Source organism: Mytilus trossulus, chromosome 10 (genome assembly GCF_036588685.1).
Source record: "Mytilus trossulus isolate FHL-02 chromosome 10, PNRI_Mtr1.1.1.hap1, whole genome shotgun sequence".
In the NCBI taxonomy this organism is placed as follows: Eukaryota; Metazoa; Mollusca; class Bivalvia; order Mytilida; family Mytilidae; genus Mytilus; species Mytilus trossulus.
In genome coordinates this window covers 15,915,920-15,933,265 of record NC_086382.1, presented here as the reverse complement: position 1 = coordinate 15,933,265, position 17,346 = coordinate 15,915,920, and the positions used below count along the sequence as shown (strand labels likewise).

General features: G+C 31.8%; 2 protein-coding genes across 2 annotated transcripts in view; one reads left to right on the top strand and one right to left on the bottom strand.

Moving 5' to 3' along the window:
- Positions 1-390: 390 nt before the first annotated feature.
- LOC134686934 (T-box transcription factor TBX18-like) lies at positions 391-13,316 on the bottom strand. Its single transcript, XM_063546790.1, has 8 exons — positions 13,073-13,316; positions 11,491-11,593; positions 9,806-9,922; positions 7,994-8,150; positions 6,902-7,042; positions 4,847-4,911; positions 3,390-3,490; positions 391-1,399 (listed from the first exon to the last, which is right to left on the bottom strand). Exons 1-8 carry the CDS (start codon positions 13,233-13,235, stop codon positions 1,056-1,058), a joined length of 1,191 nt encoding a protein of 396 aa, XP_063402860.1. The 5' UTR covers positions 13,236-13,316; the 3' UTR covers positions 391-1,055.
- Positions 5,994-17,346, top strand: part of LOC134686936 (glutathionyl-hydroquinone reductase YqjG-like) — a 25,746-nt gene continuing 14,393 nt past the window's right edge. Inside the window, exon 1 of the mRNA XM_063546792.1 lies at positions 5,994-6,082. Coding sequence (XP_063402862.1) covers positions 6,052-6,082 — 31 coding nt within the window. The 5' untranslated portion in view covers positions 5,994-6,051. The remainder of the gene's footprint in view (positions 6,083-17,346) is intronic.

Below are 17,346 nucleotides of genomic sequence, written 5' to 3'. Positions count from 1 at the left end.
ATCATGTCAGACACAAATACAGCAACTACAAAAAATCTCAATGATACTGATATGCAGAAAACGTTAATGTCTCACTTGTGTTCATGTCAATATCAGGCTTTTTTGCGTTGACTAATTTCCGCAAAAGATATAACCAGCAAAGACAATGTTTAAAGTTGATCCAAGCGGTTAGGTATGATGCGAATTTCTATTTCATTCCTGTTAAGCTATGACAATCTCATAAAAAGAACAGATTTACAGTTACTACTTTTTTTATTTAACTCAAATGCATAATATTTCAACACTTTTTTATTTTAGAAAAGTATATGCTTCGATGACAAAACACTTGGGTCATTTCATGAGATTGTCAAGATAAATATAGATATAAATAGATTAAGCAAACACGTGCTGTTGAATTATTATAAGTCTATTTAATATCATATTACAGATACAAAATTAATGATTATCATCGTTTTTATAAGTATTAAAATGTTTATTTGTGGATCGAATCAGTCAATCAAATGATTTACCGTTGTTTCACTTTCAATGTTGACATTCTCTTCCTTTGAAAAACTGTACACATACAATTCACGTGTTATCCATCCCAAGCTAAGAGGTTAAATTAAAGTTCACATGAATACGAATTCAATGAGGTCGAACTATTCACTTGCAAGTTACGTGGAAAAATTCGGAGAACATTGTAGGTTCATAGCTTGCATCTAAACATTCTATAAAAATAAATCCTAAAGGTTGACTGGGTTATCAAGTTATTGTCATCCCTGTTCTTCTGCCGGACAAAATATACCCGTCAAAGTTTCAAAGTAAATAAACAATGTCTGAGGGGTCTAAATAATCTCTAAGGAATTCAGATGCGCAAACGCTTATAAAAATGGATACCAAATATAACTGACTTTATAAAAACCCAATACACCGGTTCTCAAAATGTTTTAACATAATAGAAAAAAGAGTGACCTCAAAATTTAAACAGTAACATCAATATTATGCTATCGTCTTAACATGAAAACATTCAGTGCGATGATGTAAACAACGCGCAACAATGCATCTACCCAACTGTATCAACAAACATCGTAATGGAAAACTTTAAGTCTCGGTTTGACTGAATGACTGTAATATGAAGTGTCAGAGTACGGGGAATAACGTACATTATGGTGAAGGAAACTGTCTGTATCTGCAATGGAATGACTATTTTCCTTTTTTAAAGCACTTGCACTTTTACCACAGAAATCGTATGTAACTCTTGGAACCTCCTGACTGAAAAATGTGTTGAAAGTAGGTTTGATACCAAAGTCTGGCGAAAAAGTTCTACCAACATTGTCTGTAGTCAGTCTATTTTTTAGTAAAACGTCTGTTGGTAGTTCATCACTTAATGACGAAACAGTAAATATTGGACTTGGATATCCTGAAAACAAAGGATAAGAATTATTTGTTATTTCATAATTCATAATTTTTACACAAAATTTACTGTAAACAAATTAAGAAGGTCATTGAAAAGTTTATGAACATCCCCCTCGTACTAGGAACATTTTAAGAATATTGTTAGATATATTGTTCCCAGTTCGTACGAAGCTCTATATTTTGCGACTGTGTAGTTTCACTTTGACGCATTCTGAATTTTTCTTAAAATGAGTAATACGACTGAAAATAAGCTCATCATAGATACGAGGACTAAAATTTTGAATATACGCCAGACGCGCGTTTCGTCTACAAAAGACTCATCAGTGACGCTCGAATCCAAAAAAATTAAAAAGGTAAAATAAAGTACGAAGTTGAAGAGCATTGAGGACTAAAATTCCTAAAAGTTTTGCCAAATCCTGCTAAGGTGACTGAGGTAGAAAAGCCTTAGTATTTCAAAAATTCTAAATTTTGTAAACAGTTAATTTATAAATATAACCATATCAATGATAATTCATGTCAGCACAAAAGAGCTGACTACTGGACTGGTGATACCCTCGGGGAAATAAATCTCCACCAGCAGTGGCATCGATACCAGGACTAAATTTTGTATATACGCCAGAAAAGGGAATTGCTCATCTTTTGTATAATCCTATAAATTAGGTTTATTATGCTCAGTATTTTTCAGTAATTTTCTGTGTACAGTTTTGAAAACTATTGTTCAATCAGTTTTATTTTTAGCAATGTCAGTATCTATATCTATTTGATTTTTGATTGGCCTTTACTATGAAAAAAAATATCACAAAAAACTGAACTCCGAGGAAAGTCCATAATTAAATGGCAACCTCAAAATGTCAAACACATTAAACGAATGGACACCGACTGTCATATATTTCTCACTTGGTACAGGCATGTACGTACGTAGAACATAGTGGATTAAACCTGGTTTAATAGGTAGCTAAACCTGTCACTTGTATGACAGTCAAATAAAATTCCAATATATTGACAACGATGTGTGAACAAAACAAGCAGACATAACAGTTTCCGTCTTTTTAAAAGCTTGCATTTGTTCGTGTTTTGTAATCTTGAGGACGCTTCTTAGAGATTATTTCATTTTAGACACGAAAGTATTAAGATTCTGTGCGGCTTGTTCATTGTTTTTAAATATACTATCGTATAAGTACGTGTTTATGAAACGTTTGTGTTCATGAATTCATAGTTGTATAAATTTCAAAACATCTAGTCAGTTTGTCTATTTTACACACTAATGACTTAACAAGACATCATGAGCTTCTTCATTTTAACAGTTGAAAGCTACGATAGTGGATGAATTTATCACATGGCAAATTTCAAACGTCCGAACCGCTTTCCTGTATTAACCCTTACAAACAACGCATTAAATAAAGATAATTTAAGGATGACAACATGGTAGATGCTATAAGCCAAATTCAACTAAAGTCAACTTTACCAGAGGGTTTGGGCCTTAATTTTTCATCAATTGATAAATTAATCCGCCTACAATTTAATACAAAATAACGTCATATACTTATGTCAGTATTAAATAAATAACGACAGAGTTGATGATTCATTTGTGTAAGTATTTTTGTTTGTTTTTTTCTTAATTAGTCTTTATTGTTAATTTCAACTAGGAATGCGTGTCTTCCTCAAAATGTATATTGATTATTTAGAAAGAAAATTTGGATTTTTTTCCAGTCAGTCGACAAATAGTTGTATACGAAGTGAAATAATTCGGGAGAATACTATTTATCCGAAATACCATGTTCAATCTATCTGAATAAAAGGAGTTGTGTTGTGATAGACTAGTGAAACAACATAGCGTGAATTAAATTTTAAGCACAATACTAACCTGTCTGCAAAATCAAAAACGTTCGTGTATTTCTATCCCTAAGTGATGCTAGATTAATTTGAAAAAATAAAGGCCATCTACATCTAAGTTCTATTATCGGTTTCCAAAAATGCTTAAGTATGATACTAACCTTGTTCTACTAGTTTGCTTTCATTTTTGGGACAACTACGGTTTATTTCATTCTCCGCAAACTGTAATCCATAGCACTCAATCATTGCTTCCAGTGAGCTCCTATATAAATGTAAAGGAAAAAGTACATGAGTTTTTAGGATGATTCCTCTATATTATCTTAGATTCAAATTTATTATTTGATGTCAGGTCCATTAACAAGGACTAGAGCAAAATTGATAACGGGTGTCCATGGATATTAGGTATCTGTTTGACATCTGTACGTTCATTTGCATATCTCCTTCTGCCAGTGCACATAATCCAGCAAACAATTTTATAGAATCGCATACGTTTTTATATTAGAATAATGGTTTGTAGTTTGTATGGCCAAAGTTTGTATGGTAAGAATTTTCTTATCTCAGGCATAGAATACCTTAGACATATTTGGCAAAACGTTTTTGAATTTTTGGTCCTCAATGCTTTTTAATTTTAGACTTGTTTGGCTTTCTAACTATTTTGATGTGCGCGTCACTGGAGAGTCTTATGTAGAAGAAACGCGCGTATGGCGTATCTAATATTATAAAATTGGCAGGAACTGTTATGTACAAATACAAAACAAATATTGAAACAAACTCTATTATAGTCACATTAAACAAAACAAATGTTACTTCACTAAATGATCATTTCAGCAATTTACAACTCCCGGTGGCTGCTCACGTTTTAACATATTTTAGGCAAAGATCTTAAAGAAACGAAATTGCTGACGTTATAAGTTATATGGTTCGATACTGACCCCCTACGGATCCATAGAGGGTTAGTAAAATTGAATATTGAATCCTATGGATTTTATTCACCCTCTATGGTCCGTAGCGGGTCAGTAGTTAACCATATAACGAATTTATCGCACGCTGGAGTTTCCCGCTGCATTATGTTGAAAAATAAACATTGAAACACAACAACATTAATAAATGACGTCACCATTAACGCGTCATAAACCCCCTATGAAACTTACTAACCCCCTACGGTCTAAAAGAGGGTCACCACGTAACGGCGTTAAACAAATCACAACGTGATATTTTACCCGCGGTGCTATAAAATGCAAAAGAACTTAAAATTTTGCAAAATAGGGAATGTGTCCCTAGTATATGGATGCCCCACTAGCACTATCATTTCTAAATTCAGTGGATCATGAAATTTGGGTAAAAACTATAATTTGGCAATACAATTAGAAAGATAATATCATAGGGAACATGTGTATTAAGTTTCAAGTTGATTGGACTTCAACTCCATCAATAAGTAACTTGACCAAAAACTTTAACCTGAAGTTGGACAGACGTACAAACGAACGAACTGACGGACAAAAAGACGAAAGGACGCACAGACCAGAAGACATAATGCCCTTCTACTATCGTAGGTGGAGCATACAAATATTTTTTAACTATCAATGACACGTCAGTAAGCACAACATATCACACATACCTGTTTTTACCGGACTCTCTAAAACCTTTGGCAAACGGGTTTCTGGCTATCTTCAAACGAGTTATCTGTGTAAACAAATATACGGCTTGAATAAACAAATTTGTTAGGATTAGAGTTATAATGTATTAACACCTGCCAGGCATTAGTCGTGGGAATCTATCACACACTTGAAAAATCGTCACTGCAAATTAAGTAGAAGAAGAAGTTGAATTTATTCTTTGTTATATAAAAAAAAATCAACTCTAGTTATTTCTCGTTTCTCGTTTTGTTTATATAGATTAGACCGTTGGTTTTCCCGTTTGAATGGTTTTACACTAGTAATTTTGGGGCCCTTTATAGCTTGTTGTTCGGTGTGAGCCAAGGCTCCGTGTTGAAGGCCGTACTTTAACCTATAATGGTTTAGTTTTTAAATTGTTATTTGGATGGAGAGTTGTCTCATTGGCACTCACACCACATCTTCCTATATCTATATATAAGTAAATATTGTTTGGGGAATAGTTAACCGTTCACAGATTACAAATGTTACGAAATACGGATTTACACATTAAGTAAATTTTCTACATTTTGATAACGGAGATGGATATGGTGAAGTTGTAGTATACATGTATGATCGCATAAACAATAGCTTTTGCTATGATTAAAACATTTTCGGGAAATGTCGCTTCTTGAAAATTAAAAAAATTTAATAAGACCTATATGAAAACACACATGGGACGTTATTCAAAAAAACTAGTGCTTCTTCAAAGTAGATCGTTTATTGCTTAAGGTGAGCAATTTTAAGTTTTAATTATCAGGTTTTCTAATCAGGTGTTTATATCATCAATCGTACGATAAGTCGTTACATCTAATGAATCTAAACAAATATTATCATAAACAAAACTGATATACCTATCATAATCGCGTACGTTAACGGCCATTGATGATAATGAATGAGATAAAGTATGGTATTATTCAAACAAAAGGCTTCAACTTTTGTCAAATAGATATATTTTTGTTTGAAACTTGTCATTTGAAGTACTTTGACATCGTTTGGTAAAACTCAGTGGGAATTTGAACCTATCCTTACATCCGGGCTATACTGATAGTTGAATTGATATCAACACTTAGAGTTGATAGGGTGTCAAAAGTGATATAAACGACATCTCCTCATAGGGAATAGAATAAACATTACCCGCAGTCTTACTGAAATTTTATCAAGACTTCGAATGAAGGCAAGATACTTATTTCCATGGTATTGTAAGTTTGATTTCGACTAATGCGTTTGAATGTCCCTCACTTCAGAGACTTCCGCCTCTCTTGTATCAGTAATTTGATGTGTACACAAAAATAAATTAAAAACTTTGAAATAATATGTATAGTAAATGTGTCACAGTCAAAACTTAAATTTATAACATATTTTTTTTTCTAGGAGAATCACTTTATTGATGCGAACAAATATCTTAAACAGACGCATCCGCCAATAAATTACACATTAAGCGAAAAAGTAACAACGACTACTATTGACAAAAAAGAACCCAACAATTTATTTCATTATTAATTTAAAAATGATAAATCCTTACTTTAAATACATATCCGTCTAGGTATTGTTACCATTTAGGTATATGTTCTCATCCTCAATGCTCTTCAACTTTGTACTTGTTTGGCTTTATAAATATTTTGATATGAGCGTCACTGATGAGTCTTATGTAGACGAAACGCGCGTCCTGCGTACTAAATTATAATCCTGGTACCTTTGATAACTATTCTTATACTTGTACTTCGATTATGTATTTTCACTTAAAAATGTATATATAGTGTCTTCGGGTATTGAAAGCTGGATACTGCTACGGATATGGTACCCAGGCAGCAACTCTGAGGTTGATATATAAAAAAAAATTGAAGAAAATATACTTGTTAAAGGAATTAGTAGCAAGGGTTAAAATCACTGTATTTTTACTACAGAAAAGGTATATTTAGAGATTTTGGAATGTTGTGTTTGTGTCATCTTTATCTCTATCATATGTTTTGATTTTTATCTAAACGCTGATATAATGCATCTTTGGTATGGTGAATTACCTCTTGATTTTGATAGGCTGTAACAGCCATAAAAGATGTCTGTGGAAAGGATGTGACAAAATGTTCCTCGGGAATGTTTTCCATAGATAGTCGCTCAACATGTACTCTAGGAAGAAATCTCTGCATTGACAATAACGAAACCTGTATAAAATATCATGAATGAATTAACAGGCTAGATTGAACAAATAAAGGCAACAGTAGTATACCGCTGTTCAATAGTTTTAAATCGTTTGAGCAAAAACAAATCCGGGTAACAAACAAAAACTCAAATTAACACATATTAAACCCAGTAATATTGATCAGTTTGATCAATCATATTATAGACATACATGCACATCACATGCATACAAAAAGCTGCATGTTTGTGTCTGTCCCAAGTCAGGAACCTCTAGTCTTTGTTATTCTTGAATGATTTTTTTTTATTTTGGTTCGTTTATATATATATTTCAGAGTTAAGTGTGACGTCCATTTTCGTTGAACTAGCATACATTTAAAGTTTGCCTCTGAATGTGGGATTTTCTTGATGTACTGAGACCCATTTGTGGCCTTCGGATGTTTTCTGTTCTTTAATCGGGTTGTTGTCTCTTTGATACGTTCCTCGTTTCCATCATCAATTTTAATTGCTATAACGGGGTATTACTCTTCTGTTATAATCGAATACTAAACTTCATTCTGTTACACATTTTATAGAGTTATGGAGATTAAGAGTTTTGTGTATGATATAAGCACTTTTATATTGCTGCAGATCTTATGACTTTGGAGATATATTGAACTTCACTAACAAATCGTGTCACACTTCTACTGAAATTCGATAGTTTGGAGGTTCTGATGGGTCCATATGTTTGTTATAAAGACACGGAGCCTTCACATCGTTATCTGTGAGATGGAAGTGAATTTGTGAATTGGTCGCACCTTGAGCTTTGGATTTTATTTGGCAATATCATATTATTAATGAGAGATGTTATACAATATTCCTATATACCTCTCTGTTAATCAATACCTGTTGACTTTATTAACATTTATCTAACAGTCGATACATTATTGAAAGAAATAACAAGAACAATGTATTTATATATATTTATTATGTTTTACCTGACCATTCCTTGATCTCTCGTTGTTAGTAAGTTTTAACCTTTCAAAAGATATGATCTGTGAGTTGAGAAGATTGCCGTCCATGGGACAATCTGGGTGTGAGTATTTCTGTGGTTTAAACATGTTATCACCTGTACCAGATACCATCCATTTGGAACTACAATATATCATATTGATATAACAAATACATAATAAGTTTTATAAATCGATTGACTTCAATGTATGTTTATGTTTAATCGAAATCGAAATAATCACTATGAACACAGGAGAAAATCATAAATTGAGAATGGAAATGGGGAATGTGTCGAAGAGACAACAACCCGACTAAAGAGCAGACAACAGCCGAAGGCCATTGATGGGTCTTCAGTGCTGCGAGAAACACCCGCACTCGGAAGCATGCTTTAGCTGGCCCCTAAACAAAAATGTATACTAGTTCATTGGTAATTGACGTCATACTAAACTAATGAATTGATAAAAGATTACCGATATTCAGATGTCGTAAATCGACTAGAAAGAGACAGATACAAATGAGAAATAACATGAAGTGCAAAAAGAGGCAGACCAGATGCGTCGACAATATAATTGTCTCCGGCATGCGAGTATCATGTCATGCAAATTCATGTTTAGTCAAATTGTCACAGTCGGGAATAATAAATAACTGCTAAAATTACGGATTAAGCGACTGTTCTTGTTTATCAAATCCGCAAAAACACTTGTTAGTCAGTTGAGAATCCAACACATCGTGTGTGCTAATCATAATTGCGACAAATGAACCACAGGCCCACTATATTTTGTTCGAGGATTCGTTACCCTTTCTGGTTTTAACCTTTTCTGGATAAAAAAGTTAGAACCATAGTTGAAAATTAAAGATGTTACGTACTTTTGGTTTGGTAAAACAAAGAGGAATTTAGGAAAAACTGATTTTGACAATTGTCACAGAATTGCCAATGAGGGTACAAAGATGTTCATGTACATCTTGATCACACCCCAAATTCGTCCCGAGCCAACACATTGATGCATTTTTTTCATTATTGTAAATCTGAAATAAATACAAACATACACCAGATGAGAATAAATATATATAGAATGAACTTCAGTAACTACTAGTACAGACAATGCCATTCCTTATATGAATTCGTTTTGGAACTACTGCGGTGTCCTTTTACCATGAAGTTTCGTAAACAAAATATATCATGGAAAGGAAAGTTCATATGCACTACTGTTTTTGCAAAGGTCGAAACATAGGGTTGTGCAGCAAATTTTCATCATTTATATGACTTAAGTCCTCCTGAGAATTAAATTAGTCTGCTATCCAACAGTATAAGTCGTCTACGCACATTTTTTGGCATTGTTTTGTACATGTTGTAACCTGTATGAGGTAATTTTGCACATTTTACAACTCGTATTTTTGTATTGTAAATGTCAAAACATGCACAATATTTCAGTAAATGTTATAACTTGTACAAAATCGCAACTTTTACAAGACATATATACTGGTAATATTTCTAATTTGTGTTTCAATGAAATGAAACATAGAGATTTAAACAAAACAAAATATCTATCAATTGTATTTACAAAGTGCAACCTATAACACAACTCGATAGGGTAATTATGTATAAACGGATTTTTTTGCGAATTGACTCTTTGAAAGACACAGCGAATTTTGAAAGAAAGTAGATGCTTCGCTCTACATAAAATACATATTGTATGAGTTATTGTAAGAATTTATGCTGTTTTCAGTTGCAGCGAAGTTCAAAATATGAATTAAAAACATCACTCCAAATTTAAACTGTCGTCAATAGATCAACAAACCTGTGATACACGTATCGGTACTTGTGTCTGTCTAGCTGAACAAAGTCTATGTAAACTCTGTACTTGGATTTGGGATCTAAACCATGAACTTTGCACCGGACTGCAGGAAACATTCGCCTGGAAAAAATATGACAAGAATATAAATGGCAACTTTTCTTGTGATTAAAGTAAAAAGTATAATATATTTTGTACCATCTGTATTGAAACTGGTATTCAAATTGTTTTTAAACCAAACGTTCACAATTGAGCATCAGTTCGATGTTTTTACTTTTGTAACAAAAACGAATCATATTTATTCGTAAACAAAAATACAGTGGGTATTCATAAATCAATTCTCTACATTATTATGGATTGCTAAAGACACAATTTTAATATTACTCATTAAATTTCGAAATGTTGTAAATAGCCTATTATTTTTTGCGATGCGTATTTTCGAAAACAGCTTTCATAAAACTTTTGAGTACACTGATGATCTTGTTCTAGGAATTTTCTTTTTTTCTGTGTATTTCAATATTGAATTTTGATATCTTTCAGGTTAAAAATAGACGACGGGAAATTGATTTTTCGATAAAAAAAAAATATGATTTTTTAAAAAAGAATTTAAACGTCTGAGAACAATTTTCGGACTTTTTCAATGTTGCACTTTATATGCGTGGTCTCCTTGATTTATTCTGAGTTAATGCTTACTTATTAAATCCTTTTTAATTAATGCTAATCTCATAATAACTTTAGGAAAAAATCATTTAAACTACAGGTTCCCTCAATATAAAAATAAGGAGGTGTAAAATTTGATTCACCATTCCCTGTAAACATTTGTGTTTAAACTACTAGTTTGTTTAAGTCTCAAGTTCAATTTCAACGAAATAATATATTCGGATTTGTTGTAACATCTGATGATGATGCGCTTACTATAACAATGGTCGAGAGCACGACAAAAATATGCTTGATATAACATCTTGTTAAAAAAAACAAAAAAAAAACAATAAAAAAAACAATAAAAAAAAAAACGTTATGAACAAGCAAATTAAAAGTCGATTATTATAAAGAAAATATAGTTTACGCGTCTGAAACTGAACAGAAACATTGCCATAAACTTAAACAGTTAATCAATTATTTTCAAGTGCTGATAGAAAAAGAACAAATAGAAGAGCATCGCCAATGTTTACAAGTTCCCTTATATTAATTGGTTCATTCCTTCAGTCACTTTTTTCATGTTTTTTTTATTGACTTTTCAACATTACTACCTGTTTCGTTACAATGTTTTTGTGTAAAAACAGCAGAAAGTTTGATATATATATATATTACTGAAATGAATCTCCAATTCGTATAACGTTTTGGACTTTCAAATAATTTGGTTTCGATTATCACGAAAGAGACATTAAAGTTCGAAATGCGCACCTCCAGCAATGCAATTAGTACCGTCAATGAAATCAATTGCATTAATCATTTGAATTACTTTGAATATCAATTTTTGAAAAAAATATATGTTCTTAGAACATATATATATTATATATATAAAATTCTAATGTTCTTAGAACATATATATAGTTTTCAATTTAGACTCGTATATATATATTATATATATAAAATTCTATAGTATCTTTAAATTCTTATGCTCCTATTTTATTATGAAATGTCATTAGAAAACAGCAAAAAAATATTGTATCAATTGTTTTTCTGTTTACCTCCCCGACTTGGTAATTATCATCTCTGTTCCAAGAGCGTGGAATGAATGCCACAAGTCACTCTGACAAAGCTCTATCGAAATGTTTTTAGAATGGGTATCATCTGAAATATATTATTAGTAATAATAATAAATTAAAAGGAATAACAAACCTGTTCAACTGAAAGACACATAGTCCAGTCGATGTATTTCGATGCTCTTAAAAATCTTAAACCTCGCCAGTAGTAAAACAATTACCGGCGGTGCCATTTTTCTTGCACCAGATGCGCATTTCTACAATACATGTCTCTTCTATGAGAGACTATTTACAGGAGAGCTTTTAAAATTATTTGGGTTTGCTAAACTCAAAACTTTTAAGATTACACCCGCGAAAGCACTATAACAAATATATGATATATTTAACTGTATTGCACACTAAAGAAAAAATTGACAACTTTAACTTATTTTATAAATTAATAAAAAAAAAATTGAAGCGGCAATTACGGAAAGGGGGGAGTAAGTGAATGTGAAAATGGTTCTAATTTCAATCATTTAGTATGATAGTCCTTCGTAATTCAAATTTAATTATTTCTTTAACAATTAACAGTAAATTTTAATTTTTAAATAATTCGAGTAATAAAATAATTAAAACTCATAGTTTTCCTTTTTGAAAATACAAGGATTAAACAGAAATAATTATACAATCGTGGTCCTGCAACGAATAAATTTGAATGATACATGTAGTTTCTATCAATTTTAAACTCTACATTAATGTCGAATAAAAATGACCCAGATATGATCGGATCAAATGATATAAAGAAAACAACTTTAAAGAAGGCACAGCTATGTTGAATCTGATTGACACAAAACAAATCCAAATATTTAATGAACCCCGAATTGATATTTTTGTCGACAGAAAAATCAAAAGGAATATCTCTTACTTGCAATCCAATCACACTGGAGATTTTTATTATTACACTGTACTCATAAGTTAGTTATTTGTAAGAGTTGGCATTTTCGTTAGTAGTCTTTATTTTTGGGTAAGTAATTTGTGCGAAATTATATTGTCTAAAATGTAGCGAAGGTTGGTTATGATTTTAAACTAGTATCAACTACTTGTATAATGACTTTTTTCTGTTTTATGTTTTAAGTCAGAAAAAAATGTTAGCCGAGATATTCGACGATTTAAAATTTTGATATACTATTATTCAATAAGCTCACATAAATAGTCTGAAAATAATTTGTAACGGTAACATGGGTATTTGTCTAATTTCATTATTCAATATGTTTGGGTTCTGTCTTTTCCCCCCAGTTTTTCCATATCGCTAATTTTAATAACAATTCCTTCTAGATTTTCTTATTTATATCATTAAACACATCTTTAAGAATTATTTAAAGTGATTTTTCACCAAATAACTTTAATGTTATAATGATAAACTGTTGAACTATATAACGTTAAAAATAAAAATATTTTAAAAAAAAATTCAAATAATTGTGCAAAAGTTCCAAAATTAATGCAAAATGCATCCTAACAACTTATCATCGTACACTAAGACTTATATATATATGTACACCTTTTATTTATTGACAAACAACGTACTTACCATGAACGATCTGTGAAGAATTATGAACACACTGAGTCCCCTGGCCTGGGACGGGACAAATTTCTCCAACCCCGTCACAGGAATTGCCATTTTGCTTACAGTTTCGCAAATCTAGGCCCAGAAGATTTTCAATGCAAAATGCTTTTGCATTTTCACTGAACATTTTTCTATCGATTTTTTGCGATTGTATCAAAGTATATATATATTTATGTTACATGTCTGAGGTGACTGAACAAGATGAAGAGTGATCCATTGGTGAGAAAAGTAACGATTTATTAGACAGTATCAAAGGACGTATCAGGGTTGACTATCAGTGTAAACAGATAAAGAAGCTATCATTGTTTCAATGGTTACAGGACCACGATAGGACATCCCACTGCGAGCTTTTCATCACTAGACTTCACTGTCACCTCAGATAACCCACACCTCAGATAGGACATACTGGCGCTAGACAAAACAGAATAAACACTATTTCAGTAGATAAAAAAAAGATATATGCAAATGTAGGTACTTTGCCAAGGTTTTTTTTAACAAATCAAGCCATATCTCGTTTTATTCTTTACTTAACCTAAAATGAACTTCTTTTTGTAAAATGATCGCTTGTCCATATATGCCTTTCAAAGATCACATCATAAAACTTACACAAATAGCCATAAGCAAAGTCATTTTTATGCCCCACCTTCGATAGTAGAGGGGCATTATGTTTTCTGATCTGTGCGTCCGTTCGTCCGTCTATGCGTCCGTCCGTCCGTTCGTCCGTCTGTCCCGCCTCAGGTTAAAGTTTTTGGTCAAGGTAGTTTTTGATAAAGTTGAAGTCCAATCGACTTCAAACTTACTACACATGTTGCCTATGATATGATCTTTCTAATTTTAATGCCAAATTAGAGATTTTACCCAAATTTCACGGTCCACTGAACATAGAAAATGATAATGCGAGTGGGGCATTCGTGTACTGAGGACACATTCTTGTTTTTAAATGTAAAAATGCAACTTCATGGGTCAAAGATGATCATGTTTGTTTTTTGGCTTTTCCAATACATAAAACAGAATTATGTCAATTTATGTTTTTGGCCTTCCTCTTAAAGTCAAAAGATGATTATTTATAGTTTTGGCATTTCTCTAATGACCAAAAAAATATGTATACACGTACTTATATTGCAATTTACAAATGGGACCTTTTGTTCTATATCTCCGTGTATAAATGTATGTATAGTTATCTCAACAGCTGGCTATTAACCTACTCATACCACATCTTCTTATATCTAGCTAGTATTATATATGCAGTCTGTCATATCCGTATTGTATATTAACATTCCATTTTACAACTGATGTTCTATTTTCAAAGATCTTTTTTCTATTCTGGTCAAATAGTTGACAAAGAAATATTTTTTTAGATCTTCGAGAACTATTTTAGTAAATCCATGGTAACTTGCTGGTTGTTTTTTTTAAATAAGCTTATACTTAAATATTAGTTATTTAAAATAGTACGATTTTTGAATATATGTTTATCGGTGTCAATATTGCCCTTTAATCCAAAGTTGTATAGTATTTTTTAATTAGCATAGAATAAAGTAATTAACATTACACGTATTACCCTGCAATCTGTCGATATGTATTGTTTGTTGGCGTTGCACATGAGATGCATGCTTATCCAAGACTACCTATTGCGTCTTTACACGAAATCTCATTGGAAGTTGACAGCTAGTCTGGTTTCTTTATTAATTGAAACGTTGTTTTAAAGTAGCTCTCATTGTTTGCGATGATCGAGGATCATTGAACTAGTTGTTCCTTGTACTGAGCACCGATCGGATGAGATATTTGATATTTACAGTTTGTTCTAATGTAGTACTAATACAACACTGCATGTTATTGTTCAGGGTAGGAACGACTGAGTGTTCACAAAAATGTTAAACCAAGCCTCATCTGTCTCAAGCCAGGGAGCTGTATATATATAGTCATGCAGTTGTTGTCGTTAGTTGCGGCCTGTCTAATTTTTGGTGGTTTTCTCTGATAATTAGCCAAAATCAGATCACTTATATTTTTTTCTATCTTTGCATATCTCCTAATATTTATAATCAGTAATGAATCTCTTTGAAAGACGATTTAAGTTTGTACTCTGGAATTTTGTGTTAAATTGCAAACTAATCGAAATAATAATTGCTTGATAGTTATCAGAAATAAGTTCTTCTGTTTGTATAATGCCAATACTTTATTCACATTTTTTTAAGTGTAAAGAAAGAAAAAAAAGTATTGCATTAACCATTTCTGTAAATATATATATATAAATATATATAACTCGTCTAAACATCAATATATATATATATATATGCGTTTTGTTTAAATATACTTTTTCACTTTTTTGGTCTTTTGGAAAATGTTGTTTGTGCTGTTTTTAGACCCTTCTACAACGAAATTTGTTTGACATGCACACGTATAAAAATTGCGGTTTTTATCCAACGCAATCATAGGTTTGAACGTAGTTTTCAATTTAGACTCGTATATATATATATATTACTCACGTGCCATTTATTTTATATGTGTCTCAACAAACGTTGAGATTAACGCTTGACAATGTTTATTTTAAAAGTGTTTCTAGTGTAGCATATCATGTTTTGTTAGTTTGCTGTCTGGCTGATTTAAGTATACACAACAGTTCAATTGGGTTCAAAATTTAGAGGAAACATTAAACTTATTATGTTAGGGTACATGCTTGGACTGCAGACATTATGAGGGCTCTTCAATTTAATATTATGAAGGTACCCATTTCATTTAAAAGCACCAATTAGTAAAAAGTGGGGGAGATTAAAAACTGTTGAAAATTAAATTTAGAATGTCATGCAAGTTAATTTTTTCAAAATATTTTCATCATGACAACGCTTGATATTAATGAAATGTTCACAATTTCTTTTCAGTGTAAGTTTGTTTTAATTTAGCTGCTTTTATTAACACTTAACGAGATTTTTTTTTATTTCATCAAAGATTAGATACTTTTACGTTGTGTAAGTATCTGTGTATAACCTGGGTAGTAACACTATTTACTCTAGAGTTAAAACCGTGCAATCAGTTGACACCACTTTTAATTCTTTTAATCCTCCTATCAGCATGTATATGTTGCTTGGTGTAAACAACATACGCCAGAGGTGAAACATTTACTATTAAAGTGGATACCGCTCTTGTTAAGGAAGGAATTTCTCAGGTTTTATTGCACATGCTATGGAATTTGTCTAATATGTTATTACTTTACCGTATCATATGAAGTAAAACATCAAGGAGATCCGAGTAATAAGTTTGATAACCACCAGTTAATTGGTACAAGCAGTCGAACCTCGTGTTGACAGAAATGTCAGTAAAACGGGTGGAAAAATAACAAATGATACACATAACAACGTTCAAACGTTGTCGTTGTCAGAGTATTAGTCGTACAAGATTATCAATTACATCTTAATGGACAATTAAATTGGAAATAACTTTGAAAACCTACTATTTAAACAAAGTTAGTTCTAATACCTGTCTTTTAATTCATTGCTTGAATTTATACAATTTTTATGACTTAGTTTTTCCTGCAAGAATGTTCGTCACGTCTAGTGATTTGGTTCTGATCGGTGTTTGTTGTTGTAATAAACATGTAAACAAAGACGAAAGTTGTGATTTTTAGCGTTTTCTTGAATAAAAATCAAAAGATTTGGTTAAGATATTTTATGTTTAGGACTTATGGGTCTAACAACTCAGAATCAACATTTTGGAGCCTTTTATAGCTGACTATACGGTATGGGCTTGGGTCATTGTTGAAAGCCGTACGGTGACCTATAGTTGTTATTTTCTGTGTCATTTTGGTCTCATGTGGAGAGCTGCCTCATTGGCAATCATACTGCATCTTCTTTTTTATATTGACTATATACTAATCGACGATCAGAATGTGCCACAAAAAAGTGTTCATCTTAGAATACGTTGAACGGGGATGGGGAGGGGGGACAAAAGGTCTCCAGGAGTCCGTAACCCGCATGACATGAACATTCTGTGCAAACGGTGGCAATTTCTTTAAGTTGTATATTCGTGTCCGATTCTGAGTAGCTTTATGTTGGTTCGTCTTATATAAATTCTGTAGTTCTTTTTGACAAGATGTGTTTATAAAAGTCTATTTGGACTTTTTAACATACAGTTTGACTGTATAATAAGCGTTTTCTTATTATCAAAACAACATATTACTTAAAAGGGCAATGTTTTTAGTTCAAGATTAGACGCAAACATATTTAAATGAGTTGTTTTATTGAAAT